The following is an 18,636-nucleotide window of genomic DNA, read 5'->3' on the forward strand; positions in this document are numbered from 1 at the left end:
TACGTGGCCCTGCTCGGCATGTTGGTCAGCCCATTTCTAAAGACTCGACTTTGTGTGGCAATTTTAATGTTATTTGTGTATATATCTATCGGGAGCCTGCACGACAAGACAAAAAATTTTTTAACTACAGTTCAGGTCGTATGTAGTAGGTGGGTGGGTCTCACATATTGTATTCATAGAAATGAAAATTAAAAAGATAGCCGGTTATGCATTATTCTGATCAGTCAAAGTAACTAATTCTTTGGCTATACTATGCACTTAATGAACGAAACGAACAATAGTTGGTGGACAATTTAAAGAAGTAGGGAAGTGGATGCAGTATTTTGCAATAGGTGATTATCTTGAAATGTTCGCCGTGAATAATGATTCTGTGATGAAAAAACTTGATATGTGGTAGGTCGCCTTTCCACGAACATACCCAAAAATACATGTTCGCTGGCGGTTGCTGTTTTAGTAGCAGTTTGTTGTGTTCTATCTTTCGTCTGCTTGATTCTGCTGAGTGTCAAGACACAGGAACCCTGCGATTGAGATGGGGTGCGCCCACAGAGACCTGGGTCTGAGTCGAGTGAGTCTAGCTGGGCAGTTAAACAAGTGACGTGTATCGTGCGGTCCCTGGTTACAATAGGGACATACATCTTGCTCGTCGGCATCAATCCATGCTCTGCAGGAGTTGAGGCGGCTGCATCTGCCGGAACGTAATTGAGCCAGAACCACTCTAGTTTGCCGAGGGAGGTCAATTTGCTTGATATGCCGCTTGATCTAGAGGTTCTCTCTTGTAGGACTGAACCTCACGTTCTAGATCATGTAGATATACCTTTAGGCTTCTCGGCGGTGGATATCTATCCACAAGATGATGATTTGGTTGGTCTCTGCGATAACAGCCCAAAAGGTATTGATTAGACAGCATTGATTAGACAGCATAGTCCATGTTCTCATGTGGACTACCTCCACCAGGAGGTGGACGAGACAGCCCGTCGCAGTTCGGAGGGCGGCATTCTGGCAGATCTGCATATTTTTCCACTGCGTGTCACAAAGTTGACGAGACCACACTGGCGCTGCATAACTTACCACAGACCGGCCAATTGCTTTGTACGTGGTCAACAAGGTTTCTTTCTCTGCACCCCAAGTGCTGCCAGGAAGTGACTTGAGGACCCGGTTTCTACTTTTGACTTTGTCGCAAATTGCTGTGGCATGTGGGGAGAATATGTAAGGGCTGTCAAATGTGACGCCAAGTATTTTAGGACACTTGATGGTCGGAATCATTTCTCCATTGATCATCACAGTCAGCTCAGTATTCACCTCACGCGTATTTGTAGTGAACAGTGTGGCTGAAGATTTGGTGGCAGATATCTTCAGATTTCTTGTAGCGAAATATGAGGCAAGCTCGTTGAGGTAGACGTTCAACCTATCGCAGATGTCATCAATGGGTGGGGGGCCTGATGCCATGATCGAACAATCGTCCTCAAATAATTTGGCATGGCTGACCGTGTCGAATGCCTTCGATAGGTCCAGTGCCACGAGGACCGTCCTATCACATGGCCTTGGTTGATTGAAGCCACGGCAAATGTGTGCGGTGATGGCATGCAAAGCTGTTGTTGTGCTGTGCAGTCTCCGAAATCCATGTTGATGCTTGGCGAATGGAAATTCTCCTACGAGGCTCGGGAGGAGTAATGCCTCAAGCGTCTTTGCCACTGGTGAGAGAAGGGAGATCGGTCTGTACGACTCCCCCAAACTCGGGTCTTTTCCAGGCTTCAGTAGCGGGATCACTCTGCTCATTTTTCAGACATCGGGAACTATAAGAGTGTTCAATGACAGGTTGAGGACAATAGTAAGGTACTCAACTCCAGGTGAATCCAGATTCTTCAGCATCAATGTAGAGATTCCGTCGGGGCCCAACGCCTTGGAAGATTTGGCGCCGCGGATGACATTCGTAACTTCTCCCACGGTAAATTGTGATGGCTGTTCATCGGCTCGGAGACCACGAATACGGCGAATTGCTCTCCTCCTTGCCCTGTCTCTCTCGGGATGCACAATAAATTGACGGTTGAACAACCTGGCGCATCTCTTCGGATCAGTCACGGTTATCTCGCCAAAAGTGACTCAGGTCCTGTCGTCCCGTCTACCGGGGTTCGAGAGAGACTTAACAGTGGCCCACAGTTTGCCTGCACCGGTGCCTAAGTTACATTGCTCCAAGTGTTCCAGCCACAAATTCCGCTTATGTTCGTTGACTACCCTGTTTATTTCCAGATTCAGCTCGCTGATTCTGGGGTTAGCGGGGTCCATAGCACGAATCCCATTACGCTCGTCTGCGAGTACCACTGCTTGCGCCGGGAAATTGGGTGGCACTTGCGGTATTCGACCGGCTGGTATAAAGCGAACGGCTGCTGCGTTGATGATGTCTCGGAATTTCCTCTCGGCCACAAGCACATCAGAGGGGGGTGGCAGTTCATTGAAGCGGCGATTGGTATACTCTCTGAAGCCAGTCCAATTGGCCTTCTTAAAATTGATGAACGTCCGGCGCTCAGAGGTTATGAAGTCGGGTGGCCGGTCGATGGTGAGGATTATGGGGAGGTGGTCTGACCCCAAAGAGATGACGGCTTGCCAGGATACGTCACTCAGGAGATCAAGGGATGCAATTGAGATGTCTGGCGAGCTGCTGCACCTCCTCGTAATCCTAGTGGGGGCATCCTCATTCACCGTGCAAAACGTGGAGCTATCTATCTGTTCTGCCAAAGCTATGCCACGCTGGTCGTTACCTAGGGGAGAATGCCATGACGTGTGATGTGCATTAAAATCCCCCAGAACCAGACGACTATGGCCAGATAGCAACCCACTTATGTCGGGGTTGTAGGCCTGGCCATTAATCGGGACACAGCTACCAACCGGCGGTATGTGCACGTTGTATATCTCTATCTCGGCAGTACCAGACCTGACTGCTACCCCCATACATTCCATGTATGGGTCACTAGCGTCAAGCGCAGGCGAGATAGGTCTATACTGCACGGAATGGTGTATAACGAAGGCCAATCCCCCACCTCCATTCCTTGAGCGATCCTTACGTAGCACATTGTATCCACGACAACTGTGCAAGCTGCAGGTGTTGTTCAGTTTTGTCTCCTGGATCGCTGCGAGCAATATATCTTTCCGACTCTTGAAATCCACAATCTCATCAATTTTTCCATGGAGACCGTTTGCAGTTTAGTTTTAAAAATGATACATTTCCCGGCACTGGCCTGGCAATATTTGGGCTAGGATGCTGCCGTTGCGTATATTGCCGTACGGGAGAAGTCGGGGGGATGACAGGGACGCAGAAGGCGGCGACAACGACGCTTGTGACCCACTGCTGGCTATGTTCGCACAGCACCTTACGACCAGAGGCCAGAGCAAGATCGGAAATGTACCCACTCCATGCACCGGTTACACCTCACCGACACCGACCGATAATGGAGGCGGTTCTGGCAAACCGAACAGAACCAGGGTCCGGGGTTCTTTTCAATCCCGGCACGGACCAAAAGCGTGCGGAGAAGGCACACCGGTATATGCCTTTTCCATGACGAAAAAAAGACGATACACAGAGATATCCCAGGGAATTGTGAAGCGGACGAGCTTGCGAGACTAGGAACTACCTTACACATCCAGGGAGACTGGAATCAGTGGGTATGCCTCTAGAGACATGTAAGACCATCTGTTGTTACTCCAAAAGTTTTTGTTGATTTAACTAATGAATGTAATTTTTTTTTGCAATGTTGTACACAAACCTTTGAGGTCAAGATGCAAGAACGAACCCTACACTCATAGATAAAAGTTTGCAGAAAATAGCAAACTGTCTGCTGAATATTAGTATTTAATTTTGCTGCTTTTGCAGCAGTGGTTCTACATTTCCAGGGCAGCAGGCTGTTGTTTGCTAAAAATGACTGCCGCTTAATTATAAAGGGGATGTTGGAAGAAAAAATGAAATACAAATGTAAATGCGTGTCTCCGTGGATGTTTATAGCCACCACTAAATGTATACTTTCCATAATCTTTTTTCTTTAATATTAGATACAAAAGGCCATGCAAGTCATGGTCACACTAGTAGAGCAATTAAAAAAAATGCCAGCGAGCTCAGACACATTTCGAAATGTATACCAATAGATGGATCAGGTAGCAAATTTTTGTACTTAAAAAGTAGACTTTGTTTGCTGAATCAGCTAAACGATATGTCTGCTTTTCCATTTTGAGCAGACAAAAACTGCTAGTTTTTGAATAACAAATTTGGTTGAGTAAAGAGGTTTGGATTACATATTTAAGGAAATTTTGTTTTATGTATTTTAAAAGAGGGCACAGCGGTTGCTTAGAAGAAAGGGCAACTTTCAAATAAATGGTTTATGGAGTGAATAACCACTTAAATTATAGTTTTGAGCTTATCATAAATCCAAATTGCAAAATTGTTAATCCGATTAGACAGTGACCTGTCATGACATTATATAACATTATATTCATTTTTAATAGTGTGGTTTCAGACCTACTTATTGACATGCACCTTGCATGCAGTGTTATGTTCAAAATATTATATTAAGAATAATTAATAAAAAAATAGACTTCAAATGTTTTATTTTAATATGCCTATTACGAAAATTCGTACTTACTTGAAATACTGTCTAAACTCTTTGACACATAAGTAAATTTCCTCTATGAACCTTGGACAGTGTGTGTACCAAACCGATGCCATTCGAATCTTAACTTCAACTTCTGAAGATTCGGCTTTGTTTATTTTGAAAGTCAGGGCATTCATGTGAAAGCAATCACGCTGTTCAAAATCGTTTCCATACATCTCATTTGCAAGTGAATGTAAAACACATTTTGCTTGCAAAGACGGTTGATCTGTCAGAGGATCCTTTCCGACGGAAAATATACGTTGATGGTTGAAACCTTCTGGCGTTATATCAATAATTTGTATTCCTCCCAGAACACCGGAAACGCTAACATCTTTACCAAGTGTTGCATGTATTTTAGCTTCACTCATTGTGAGTGTTCCAACTTTTCTTCCTGTATTATTTTTCTCAATGCGAATACTTCGTAGTACCAAAATATTCAGCCGATGGAAATCGAAACTGATCTCATATTTTTTTTGACGAATTTCCACTTGTTCGGTGTTACTAAAATAATCAAATGCTTGATTGTTCGTTTTTGTAACACTCTTCAAGTGTTTAAAGTTATCTACAATACGCTTTCCAAATCCAAGAAGCTCAACAACTGTTTCCTGGTTTGCTATAATGTAAACAATTGTTAATGATACACATTTTTACATATCTTTCAACTTCTCACCTATGACGTCTAAATTGTTGAATGTGATATTCGCTATTTGCGTTGCTTCCAAATCACCAGGATCATGAATGACATGGAAATCGATCGTTATTAACGCATCTCCCACTTTGCTGTCTGACTCCATTCCTGTAACATTTTTTTAAGTAATTTAAACATATAAGTGAGTTAATATTAATCTCGATTATTGGAACATATATTTGTTAGATCTGGTGAATTGAAAGTGTTTCTTCGTAATAAGTATAACCTTTTGAAATAGCTCATATAAATGTAATTATAATTTATTCAAGAATTCAACACTAGTTTTTAATTTTTACTAGCGAGTGTTCGTTTAACTTTTGAGTAAAGTGGATGTATTTTTATTTAGTAGTAGTGTAGCCGGTAGCCGAGTTGGGAGCGTGCTTGGATTACCAGTGCAAGGGTCGTGGGTTCGATTCCCGCCAGAAGCCTTGGTCTATCGCTACTGTGGTATCACAATGGACTTAAAATTGTCTACGTGAGTCTGTAAAGGACTGCCACTCTTACCTAACCTAACCTAATAGTGTAGATTAAGGTGAAGACTTTTTTACAACCTCTGTGTCATATTATGATAAACTTCACACACAAAACGATTTAAAAAATTTAATTTCAAAGTGTTTTGTGCATGACCTTTTTAAAATTTTTTAATGAAATAAGTGTTTTTTTAATGTTTAATTTACAAAAATTCATTCATTTGTGCAACGGAAAATAGTTTTTGAGAAAAAAATTAAAAGGTCATCGCCCTTATCATCAAGGTCCTATATTGACTTGACAGGTAGAAATGTAGTGTAGGCAAAGAAACCTTGTTGAATACTTATTAAGGTAATCACTTTTATACAAATTAGTTTCCCTGTATCATATTTTGATGAGTTTTTATTTAAGATTAGGCAAAATCTTCTTATATTTAAAATTGAATTTGTGTTTGTTTGTTTGTTCTGTATAGACTCAAAAACGGCTGAACCGATTACCTTGAAATTTTAACAGATTGTTTAGGTTGGTCTGGAAGGAAACATAGGCTATATAATTTTTTGATATCGGAAGGGAGCGGACCCTCCCCCTTACCCCAAATATACCACCCAAAAATAAAAGTGGATCGATCGGGACAATATGGGACTCAAATGAAAGGTGTTCAGGAGTAGAGTACGAATTTCGTATTAAAAATTGGGTCCAAGTAACTGGGGGGCTGCCCCAACCCCAAACCCCCCAAAAATAGGTTTTTTTGCACGATCATGACAATACGAAAGATATTCGGGAGTACATTGCGAATATGGTCAGGACGGAGAAATAGGTTCTATAATTTGTTGATTTCGGAAGGGGGCGCATCCTCCAATTTTCCCAAAAACACAACCCAAATTCAAAAGTGAACCGATCGGGACAATACGGGTATCAAATGAAAGGTATTGGAAAGCCACCGTAGCGCAGAGGTTAGCATGTCCGCCTATGACGCGTAACGCCTTGGTTCAAATCCTGGCGAAACCATCAGAAAAATTTTTCAGCGGTGGTTTTCCCCTCCTAATGCTGGCAACATTTGTGAGGTACTATGCCATGTAAAACTTCTCTCCAAAGAGTTGTCGCACTGCGGCACGCCGTTCGGACTCGGCTATAATATATATATATAAGGAGGCCCCTTATCATTGAGCTTAAACTTGAATCGGACTGCCCTCATTGATAAATGAGATGTTTGCACCTGTTCCTTAGTGGAATGTTCATGGGTAAAATTTTCAATTTTCAATGAAAGGTATTGGAAAATAGAATACGAATATGGTATTAATTTAATTCATTTGGGTTTAAGTACCCATCGGGCCGCCCCAACCCCAAAATTTCCCCAAACAGACATATTGGACGTTCATGTCACTATGGGCCACAAATGAAATGTATTCTGGACTAGATTACGAATCTGGCATACAAAATCAGGTCGAAGTATAGGGGGTCAACGTACCCCCCAAAAACGCCTTAAATGGGCATAAGACCCATCGTGACTCGGATTTTTCGTTTGTTCCGTAGAATCAAAAACGGCTGAACCAAATGAAAGGTATTGGAGACTAGAAAACGAATATTCAATTTTGGAGTCAAGTGTTTGGGGGTACGCCCCAAAGCACCCCCTAAACTGAACTTTATTTCCGATTATGGCAAAATGGAGCTCATATCACCAGTATTTGGGAGTAAAGAACGAATTTGATATCTATTTTCAGGGCAAAGTGCCGGTGGCCGCCCCAGCACCAAAACACCATCCAAACAGTTCATATTTACCGACAACGGCAATATGGGGCTTAGGTTAGTTTAGGTAAGAATGTCAGTCCTTTACAGACTCACTTAGACAATTTTAGGTCCATTGTGATACCACAGTAGCGACAGACCAAGGCTTCTGGCGGGAATCGAACCCACGACCCCTGCACTGGTAATCCAAGCACGCTACCAACTCCGACGCCCGACGCACAAAAAATGCAAAAACAAATTTATTTCAAAGTTTGTGCGTGACCTTTTTTAATATTTAAATGGATTAAGTTTTTTTTTAGTTTAATAGGCAAAGTTCATTCATTCGTGCAACCGGAAATAATTTTAAAGAGAAAAAAATTAAAAAGTCATCACCCTACTGTAAATAGCTGAAGTAGGTTGGGTATAAGCACCCACATCCAACAGCAATGGATGGAGAACAAGGGAAAGAACGTTATATTTGCATTGCACATATGATTTTCAAATAAGAAATAACAACATCCAACTGTGTGCGTGGCACACAAGTGGTAAAATGATGTTGTTGTTGTTATGCTTACTATCATAAGCATGGGACGAAAGATGTTGTGGAATTCAATGTATTACAGATACGTAGGTAGACCAAAAATGGAATAAATGTCGGCACAAGCAGATTTAAGGATGTTTTATGAATGAAATAATTATAAGTAGGCAAACGTAAATGTATCACTGTGGACGTTGCGGTTAACGCAGCATAGAGAAGAATAAATTCGGGCCGAGGTAGATTTAAGAAATTTTCATGACAGATATTGACCAGTAGGCAAATGGAATTGTGTGTCCTAGTGGATGTTTACATTTCATAAAATGTTTTTATTAAAATTTAGAAACAAATAACCACAACGGTCATGTACACATTAGCAGAGCAATAGAGTTTTAAGCGAGTTGGGTCACCTTTCGAAATGTATACCAATGGATGCCATGTCATGTGTACAAGCAAATTGTTGATTAGGTAATTTTTTTGCAGTAATATTCCCTTTGGAAAACTATGCCTAAAGTAATTAACACATGTAACTGGCCACCGTAGCACAGAGGCGAGAACATCAGAAACAAAAATTCAACGGTGAGGTACTTTGCCTGGTACCCGGCCCTCTCATCATTGAGCTTTATCTTTGAATCGGACAGCACACGGTGATATGTGAGGATTATGCCCCTGCTGCTTAATAGAATGCTCATAGGCAAATTTCACTTTCCAACTGCACTCAAAGAAATTGGTCATTCAAAACAGCAAATATTGATGCTGCTTCAACAAGCATAGTGCTGCTGATTTGCAAACATTTCGTACTGCAATTTCAACAAACAAAATCTGATTTTAAATACAAAAGTCTCCTAAAATAATGAAGACATATTATTTTTTTGAACCGACAAAAAATGTGTGATTTTGTTCTATTTTATACTATTATTTATGTTTGCCTATTAGGCCGGTCATGTGTTTTGATTATTTTTGACATTTTTTTCAAATGTAGTTCAGCTAATGGCCATGAAGAAGATTTTATTTTGTGGAATATTTCTGAAAACGAACAACCTGATCAACAGATTCCTTGGTGGGTGACTATTTATTTGTTCGTCAATATTGCTCTCTTAATGTACTTATAACTGTCGATGGTATTTATGGCTATTTCATACGCAAAAGAATATGGAATGTAAATTGCCCCTGTTCCTTGGAAAAATTGCATTTGCAAACATGCAACATTTCCATTGCCCTACTTGCCAGCATCTCAGTCATGAAACTTTCTTTATCTCCATTTTCCCACATTTATTATTTTATTGTACTATGCTGCAATGCTGACACATACATATCTCCGTTTGGGTACTGGTAAATATCTCATTCATAAAACTTCCTTAAATTTAAATCTCCATGTGCCAACATTTTGTTTTCTTTTTTGGCTACCTACCACAACATCATTTGTTCCGTGCTGTCCCTTGATCATAAGTAAAACAGCAACACTTGTACGCCAACATCCATTGAGGCACACATTTCCATTGGCCTGCTTGTCAGCATCTCAGTAATCAAACTTCCCTTTTCTCATATTTATTATTTTATTGACTATGCTGCAATGCTACTGACACATATAATTCTTCGTTTGCGTACTGGTAAATCTCCATGAGCAACACTCATATAAAAAGTCTTGCTGAAAGCAGCAAAAACTGTGTGCTGGCTGTTAGTAGGTAATTTTACTGCTATTACAGCAGTACATTCTCCCCTATATTTATGTCATGGGAACCCCAATTTATCCTCCTGTTCCTTAGTATATGGTTTATCCAGTCTTTAAGGACCCGGTCCACACGGTACTGGTCTAAGGATTGGATCAATGTGTCAGTCCGCACATTGTTAAACGCCTCCTCAATGCAAATGCAAACCGCCAATGTGCACGTGTTGGCATCGAAGGATTCTTCTATTTTATGCACAACCTCATGCAGGGCAGTCTCCACCGACCTACCCTTGACGTAGGCATGTATCTGCAATACGTTCCATGGTTTTGAGTAGAAAGGACTTAAGGCTTGTAGATCTGTAGGCCTTTGTTGTCACATAACTTGCCTTGCCGGGCTTAGGTATAAATGCCACCCTTGCTTCCTGCCATGCTTTCGGAGTATATGCATGTCCTAGGCAAGCTGTGAAAATAGTGACCAGATGAGATGCCTGATAGTCAGCTTACATTTGTAGTGTAGTGGTTTGAAGCTCCTCAAGGCTTCCTTGACTATAAATTCCGTTATGAAAAACCTTCAATCAACCTCATTGTTCCAAGATTCCGGTATATTCGTGAGTCCCTTCGTATCTTGTGGAAAATGCGTTTTCATCAAAAGCCTCAACATGTCCTCCGTTGTCTCTGCTCTCACTCCCATATCGTCTACTTGGGTTTTTGAGAAAAGGTTTGTCATCTTGGCGGCGTCATTAACGCTTTCGATCTGGTCGCAGAAAAGCTTTCATGAGGAAGCTCTGAAAATTCTATTGTATTCCTTGAGTCGGGTGTAAAACATATCCCAATATACTTCCGCTTCCAATATTCCGAATCTCCCCGGTCATCCAGGGTTTTTCTTGGGCTGATTTCCTTTCTCGAAAAGGAAACTTTTTTCGAAGGACTCCACTAGTGCTTATGGAAGCTTATCCGATTTGGCGCTGACCGTGCTATTCTTAACCTAATGTAGTGATGGTCTGAGAAGGAATGCTCCATGCAGACCCTCCAATCTTAAACCTCATCGATTTACCGAACATATTGTCACATCTAAAACCTCCTTCGGCGGCACTAAAGGTCCTCCTGATGGCTTGGGGATTTGATATGGTTCTTATCTAGGAACCATGGGTGTGTGGAGGAATGGAACGTGGACTAAGAATTCCGGGATTTAAATTTCTCACGAGTACGGGGAATGGGAGACACAGAGCCTGTATTCCTGCAAAGGGAAGTCTAAATGTTTTTCTTCTTTCGTCGCTAAGCACTGAAGATTTAGTAGTACCCAGCCTTGAAAAAAACAAGTCTCATTACTCGCTGGCTTCCCTATATATGGCAGACGATTCAGAGATGCCGCCTTCAAAGCTTAAGTCGTTGGTTGAAGCTGCTTCTGTAGGGAAGAAAAGCCTCATTGTAGGAAGTGATGCTAATGCACATCACAAGATATGGGGAAGATCGGATGTCAACGAAAGGGGTGATCTGCTTGTCGAATATATTATAAGTTGCAATCTGGCGATTTGTAATAAAGGGGATAAACCGACCTTTACTACTAGGAACAGGCAGGAGCTACTAGATCTTACTTTTGTATCGGAAGATATATGTAAGTAGAAGAATATGCGACTGGAAAGTGTTGGATGACCACAGCTTCTCTGATCATCGTTGCATTAGTTTTAGCCTTGGAGAAAATACTGAAGTAGTGGTCCCGCGGCAAAATAGTAGAAAGGCGGATTGGGATACATTTCGGCACAAATTCTGCACCGCTATCCCTTCTAGACTAGAATAGGATGTGGAAACTACGGAGGATATAGACATAGTGGTCAAGTGGATCACGAAGGCCCTCAATGACTCGCTTGTGTCAGCATGCCCTATATCCAGTATATCCAGAAGTCAGAGAATGTATTAACAATGTCTAGTGAGGAAACACTAGAACTACTAGCTGATACACATTTCCCGGAAAATTCTTCAACGGACAACGTGGCGCCAGAAAAGGTTGTCACTGATATGCATTCGTCGTTTGGGAAATTGTGTCTGAGACGAAAATCCTTTGGACGATAAGAAGTTTCGACTCCTTTAAGTCGCCAGGCCCTGATGATTTATCAACGGTTGAATTACAAGCTGTGTCTGATGGACTGGTTCCTTGGTTTCGGAAGACATACTCTGCTTGTATCAGAATGTCATATATACCTGTGGGATGGAGGGACACGAAGGTCATTTTCATTCCGAAAGCAGAAAAACCCTACCACACGAAGGCGAAAGATTTTTGTCCTATTAGTCTGTCATCCTTTATGATGAAGACTCTTGAAAGGTTTATAGAAACATATCTTAAGGCAAAAATCCCTGAAGATCGCCTGTCGCGGCAGCAGCATGCCTATAGTAAAAGGCAAATCCACTGAAACAGCTCTTCACGACCTAGTCGGCTACATAGAGGGTTCTCTCGCTGTCAAGGAATAAGGAGTGGTAGCATTTCTTGACATTGAAGGTGCTTTCAATAATGTAAAATCGACGTCAATCATGAAGGAGTTGGAGTTTGTAGGCATCAACTCTACCGTAAGAAAGTTTTTTAATAACTTACTTACTAAAAGATGCATTACGGCGGGCTTGGGATCTGTGGATCTAAAAAGATGGGTCAGCAGAGGAACACCGTCGCGTATGCTAAGGACGTGGCAATTGCTGTTAGGGGAAAGTTTCCCAGCACTCTAAGAGATATACTTCAGGTAGCTCTACGTGTAACAGCAAAGTGGGCTACCGAAAGTGGTCTGAGTATAAATCCGTGCAAGACAGAAGTAATTCGTTTCAGCAGGAGATACAAGTTGCCTACCGTGGAACCGGTCTCCTTGTGTGGAAGGAATGTTCCATTTACAGAAAGCGCAAAATACCTGGGTGTTTTGCAGGACAGGAAATTGAACTTCAAGTCAAACATTTTGGAACGGGCAAGAAAGGCCACTCTTGCCCTATAAACCTGCAAGAGAGCCATTGGAAAAATTTGGGGATTTAGACCGCGTGTGATGCACTGGGTATATACTGCAGTTGTCAGACCTATTATGCTATATGGTGTTGTGGTCTGGTGGACGGCGCTTCAAAAATCCACCTACTGCTCAATACTTAACCGGATCCAAAGGATGGCTTGTTTCTGCATCACTGCCGCACTGAGGACAACACCATCTGATGCATTGAATTTAATGTTGCATCTTATGCCTCTGGACATTGTGGCTACCCAAATTGCAGCAACAACTGCCGTGAGGTTAAGGGAGCTTTTTAATTGGTCATGTGGGGGCCACGGACACTGTGTTATACTTGATACAATATCCGATGTTCCAGGCAGTGTGGATTACACCCTACCTGAACCGCTTTTTGATAAAAATTACTGTACCACTATTCCTGATAGAACCGATTGGAACTACGATATCGCTGGTAACAGAAGTTACATAGACTTCCAAACTAAGCGATCAGGTGGGGTTTGGGGTGTACTCTAAAAATCTAGAACTGGTCATATCGAAAAGGTTACCCGACCACTGCAGTGTGCCTCAAGAAGAGATCCTTGCAATTAAGGAAGTTGTGGAATGGCTAAGATATAATGTCATTACGACGAATGGCATAAATATCTTCCCAGACAGCCAGGCAGCCATTAAATCCCTGGAGAACGTATTTCTGAACACAAAAACCACTCTCGACTGTCGCAGATCTCTCAACGAGATGGCTGAACAGTTCAAAATTCACCTGTTCTGGGTGCCGGGCCACAGAGATATCCCAGGGTGTTCTAAAGCAGGCGAGCTTGCGAGACTAGGAACTACCTTACACACTCCAGCGACACTGGAATCTGTGGGTATGCCTCTAGCGACATGTAAACTAAATTTTCAGGACCAGGCCCGAAGGGCAACGAATGATAGATGGTCACAAAGAGGGGGCTGTGAGCATTCCAAAACTATGTGGTCTCCTCTAGACTTGAAGAGGTCTACTGCTGTCATTGGCTAGAACAGACGTCTCAATCATTGTATCCGTCATGACAGGTCACTAATCGGAAAACATGCTGACATCTGTAGGGACATCGAGGAAGGAAAGATTATAGAACACCTTCTGTGTGTGTGTCCCGTACTAGCAGTAAGAAGGAGTTCCACTTTAGGTTCTCATTTCTTTGAGAACCTGTCTGATTTAGCAGATACCAATATTCGTATGTTACTAGGCTTTTTAAAGCGATCTGGATGGTTCAACGGTAAGAACTAGAAGGCATCTTCCTTCTTCTGCCCCTGTGGTTTCCCAATGGACGAAAACGTCTAAGTGAGTCTGATGGCAGACTGCCACTTAAACCTAAACTCCTCCTTAATCCTATTACCAAAGGTAGCGGTGTTACCAATATTTGGTGTTATTAGGTAATAAATATTCACGAATTCTGCCAGGGCTTGGCCCCGCTTAATTATGTTGGTACTAACCCCCGAAATGTGGTGACAGTTCGCATCGCACCCTATTAGAACCTTGAGAAAATCGGCAATGGTTCCATCAAAGGGTCCCTGCTTACTAAGCTGTATTGAGTCTACCGGTCTCGCACTGCCTTTTTTCCAACATTAGCATATTTGCCTATACTTGTCTTCCAAAACTTGAGTAAGTGGGCTTCATGGGAGAAGGTTATGGTCTCATCGTCGGTACCGTGTGCGTTAGGCGGCATTGATTTCTCTGTCACTGCACTTCTTGATGTTGCGGCATTGGGATCTTTATCCATCCTAGTCTTCCTAATCTCGAAAAAATCGTTGATGGTTCGGTCGTCTGGTCCCTGTTCCATAGGCTGTTATTTTAGTATTAGCATCTTTGCTTATCCTAATCTTCCTAATATTGAGTGTCCCGATACTGCACCGTCTGATGGCTCAATATGAGAATATTTGCCTATCCTTGTGTTCCCAATCATGAGAACGACTGTCTTGGTCCCGCAGTACGCCATGCTTTTAGTCTTAGCCAATGTTGTCACGGAAAATTGATCAATGCCAACCACAAGGCGAGTTCCTTCCTCCTTCTCTTCCCTGTGGAAAACCTACCATTTCTCCAAGACCAAATCATGGTTTTGCTTGTTTAAGACTTCCATCATGCGTTCCGTCGCGATGTCGCCGCTCACATCCTTGATGAAGAACGTCGCCTTTGTGAGCTGTGGGATGTCCACCTTTCTCACAAGGTCGAGCTTTGCGCCCCAGTGTGTGTGGATACTTCCAACGAGCTTTTGACGGTATATATACATTCAGGTGACGCAAAGCCCAAAGTAAAGGTGCACCCTCTATACTTGCAGATCATAATACGTATGGGTGGACCCTCTTCAGAGTTCAACATATGTACGATAATCCGTTCTTTTACAAAATGCCTCACCTGGGAACGAGGCATTTGGTAAACGAACGAACGAAGGTTGGTTAGGTTTAAGTGGCAGTCGGCCATCAGACACACTTAGACATTTTCGTCCATTGTGATACCACAGGAACAGAAGAAGAAAGATGCCTTCAGGTTCCTACCGTTGAACCATCCAGATCACTTTAAAAAGCCCAACAACTTGCGAATGTTCGGTCATCCGCTAAATTAAACCAAATGCCTCACCTGGGAACGAGGCATTTGGTAAACAAACGAACGAACGAAGGTTGGTTAGGTTTAAGTGGCAGTCTGGCATCAGAATCACTTAGACATTTTCTTCCATTGTGATACCACAGGAACAGAAGAAGAAAGATGCCCTCAGGTTCCTCCCGTTGAACCATCCAGATCACTTTAAAAAGCCCAACAACTTGCGAATGCTCACATCCGCTAAATTAGACAGGTTATCAAAGAAATAACAACATAAAGTGGAATTCTTTCTGACTGCTAGTGCGGGTCACACAATCAGAAGGTGTTCTATAATCTGTTCTTCTTCGATAATCTCTTCTGGCTTCTGCAAAAGTCGTTGCTGGCAACCTTCAGTCTGCCATCATGTTTTCCGATTAGACAGTGACCTGTCATGACGGACACAATGACTGAGACGTCTGTTCAAGCCGTTGACAGTAAAGCGGTAGAACTCTTAAAATGTAGATTAGTCCACATGTGTGTGTATGTCTCTGTAGCAGTGTGTTTACACACTGCTCACAGCCCTCTCTTTGTGGCCATCTATCGTTTGTTGTCCTTCGGGCCTGCTCCGAAAAACTTAGCTTGCATGTTGCTTGAGGCATACCCACAGATTCCAGTTTCCCTGTATTGTGTAAGGTAGTTCCTAGTCTCGTAAGCTCGTCTGCTTTAGAATTCCCTGGGATATCTCTGTGACCCGGTACCCAGAACAGGTGAATTTTGAACTTTTCAGCCATCTCGTTGAGAGATCTGTGACAGTCGAGGGCGGTTTTTTTTATTCAGATATACGTTCTCCAGCGATTTAATGGCCTGTCTGAGAAGATATTTATGCCAACCGTCGTTGTAAAATTTAATCTTAGCCATTCCACCACTTTCTTAATTGCAAGGATCTCTGCTTGATACACACTGCAGGGGTCGGGTAACTTTTTCGATTATAGTTCTAGATCTTTATAGTACACCCCAACGCCCACCTGGTCGTTTAGTTTGGAACCATCCGTATATTAGTCTATGTAACTTCTGTTACACGGGATATCGTAGTTCCAATCAGTTCTGTCAGTACTTTTTATCAAATATCGCCTCAGGCAAGGTGTAATCCACACTGTCTGGAACACAGGACATTGTATCAAGTATAACACAGTGCGTCGTCCTCAGTGCGGCTGTGATGCACAAATAAGCCATCCTATGGATCCGCTTGAATATGGAACAGTAGGTAGACTTTTGAAGCACCGTCCACCAGACCACACCACCATATAGCATGGGTCGGACAACTGCAGTATATACCCAATGCATGACGCGCTGTCTAAACCCCCAACTTTTGCCTTTTCCAAAATGTTCCATTAAAAGTTCAATTTCCTGTCCATCAAAATACACAGTTATTTAGCGCTTTCGATGAATAGAGCATTCTCACCTCTCAAGGAGGCAGGTGCCACTGTGGGTAGCTTTTATTTCCTGCTGAAAACAACAACTTCTTAGACGGATTTAAGTCAAGACCACTGTCGGCAGCCCACTTTGCTGTTTCACGTAGAGCTTCCTGAAGTATATCCCTAAGAGTGCTGTGAAACTTTCCCCTAGCCGCAATAGGCACGTCATCAGCATACGCAAACACTTTTACACTATTTCCTTTCAAAGCCAATAATATATTGTTAATCGCTATATTCCAAAGTAGAGGAGACAGTACACCTCCTTGAGGAGTTCCGCTGCTGAACCATCTTTTTAGATCTACAAATCGCAAGCCTGCCGTAACGAATCTTTTAGTAAGTTATTAAAAACCTTTCTTACGGCAGCGTTGAGAGCTAGAAACTCCAGCTCCTTCATTATTGACATCGGTTTTTCACCTTCAATGTCAGGAAATGCTACCATTGTATATTCCTCGACAGCGAGAGAACCCTCTATGTAGCTGAATAGGTCGTAATGGACTGCTTCAGTGGACTTGACTCTACTATATGCATGGGGTTGCCGAGACAGGCCATCTCCTGGGATCTTTGCCTTAGATGTGATTCTATCAACCTCTCAAGAGTCTTCAACATAAATGATGCCAGACTAATAGGATGAAAATCTTGCGCATTCGTGTGGTAAGGTTTTCATGCTTTTAAAATGAAAATTACCTTTGTGTTCCTCCATCCCACAGGTATATAGGACATGTTGATACAAACAGAGTATGTCGGACACAGCTTGAAATTCAACCGGTGATACATCATCAGGACCTGGAGACTTAAAGCAGTCGAAACTTTTTATTGCCCAAAGGATTTTCGTCTCAGATACAATTTTCCAAATCAACCCGACGATTAATACCAGAGACAAACTCTTCTGACTCCACGTTGTCCGTGGAAAAGTTTCCTGGACAATGTGTATCGACGAGTAGTTCTAGTGTTTCCTCACTAGACATTGTCCATACATTACCTCAGCTAGCCCTTGTTTGTTCTTAGCTCAGCCTTATAGACGTCCCAATCGCGTGGTGTCTTTCGCCCTGTTTAAGAGTTTTCTCCAGAACTTTACAGAAAACAGCACTGGGGTCCACAACGACGATCGCCGTTTGCTTTATGGCTTGGAACTAGGACATGCTGACACAAGTTCAGCGTCGCATATTCTTGCGCTTATATCTTCCGATACAAAGGTAATATCTAGTACCTCCCGCCTGTTCTTGCCAATAAAGGTCGGTTAATTGCCTTTATTACAAATCGTCAGATTGCAACTTATAATAAATTCGATAAGGAGCTTAAACTATTCATTGATATTCGAAGTTCCCCATATCTGGGGATGGGGAACTTCTCCACCACCGCCGATGTGGTGGAGATTTATTTGCAGAAACCGGATCATAGTCAGGATTCAGAATTTTCATCACTGTGTATGGTCTTCTAAATCCGCCAGGAGTTCATCCTTACAAGATTAGTTAGAACTTGTCATGGTAAGCATCATTACGCATCCAGGCGCAGTTATGAAAGCATTGGAACCACTGTCCCTCAGGAGACTATTCGGAGTACCTGTTAAGTTCCGCCCTTTCCGTTCACCAGACAACAACACCATATAGCATAAATGGTCTGACCACTGCAGTATATACCCAATACAAGACGAGCAGTCTAAACCAACATAAGCGACCACTTATACACCGTTTTCTTCCAGAGACAATAAGTCCAAAGTAGAGGAGACAGTACACCTCCTTGAGGTGTTCCTCCGACAACCCATCTTTTTAGATCCACAGGTCCCAAGCCTGCCGAAATGCATCTTTAAGTAGGTAAGTTATTAATAAACTTTCTTACGGTAGAGTTGATGCCTAGAAACTCCAACTCCTTCATGATTGATGTCGGTTTTACATTATTGAAAGCACCTTTAATATCAA

At 42.4% G+C, this 18,636-nt stretch overlaps 1 protein-coding gene across 1 annotated transcript in view; it reads right to left on the reverse strand.

The window, feature by feature from the left end:
- LOC106094757 (intermembrane lipid transfer protein Vps13D) overlaps nucleotides 1-18,636 on the reverse strand; it is a 502,283-nt gene that overhangs the window by 414,544 nt on the left and 69,103 nt on the right. The window contains exons 6-7 of the mRNA XM_059360895.1: nucleotides 5,308-5,433; nucleotides 4,629-5,250 (exon numbers count right to left, since the gene is read on the reverse strand). Of these exons, the coding sequence (XP_059216878.1) occupies nucleotides 4,629-5,250; nucleotides 5,308-5,433 (748 nt within the window). The remainder of the gene's footprint in view (nucleotides 1-4,628; nucleotides 5,251-5,307; nucleotides 5,434-18,636) is intronic.

This window comes from Stomoxys calcitrans, chromosome 1 (assembly GCF_963082655.1).
Source record: "Stomoxys calcitrans chromosome 1, idStoCalc2.1, whole genome shotgun sequence".
NCBI classification, from domain to species: Eukaryota; Metazoa; Arthropoda; class Insecta; order Diptera; family Muscidae; genus Stomoxys; species Stomoxys calcitrans.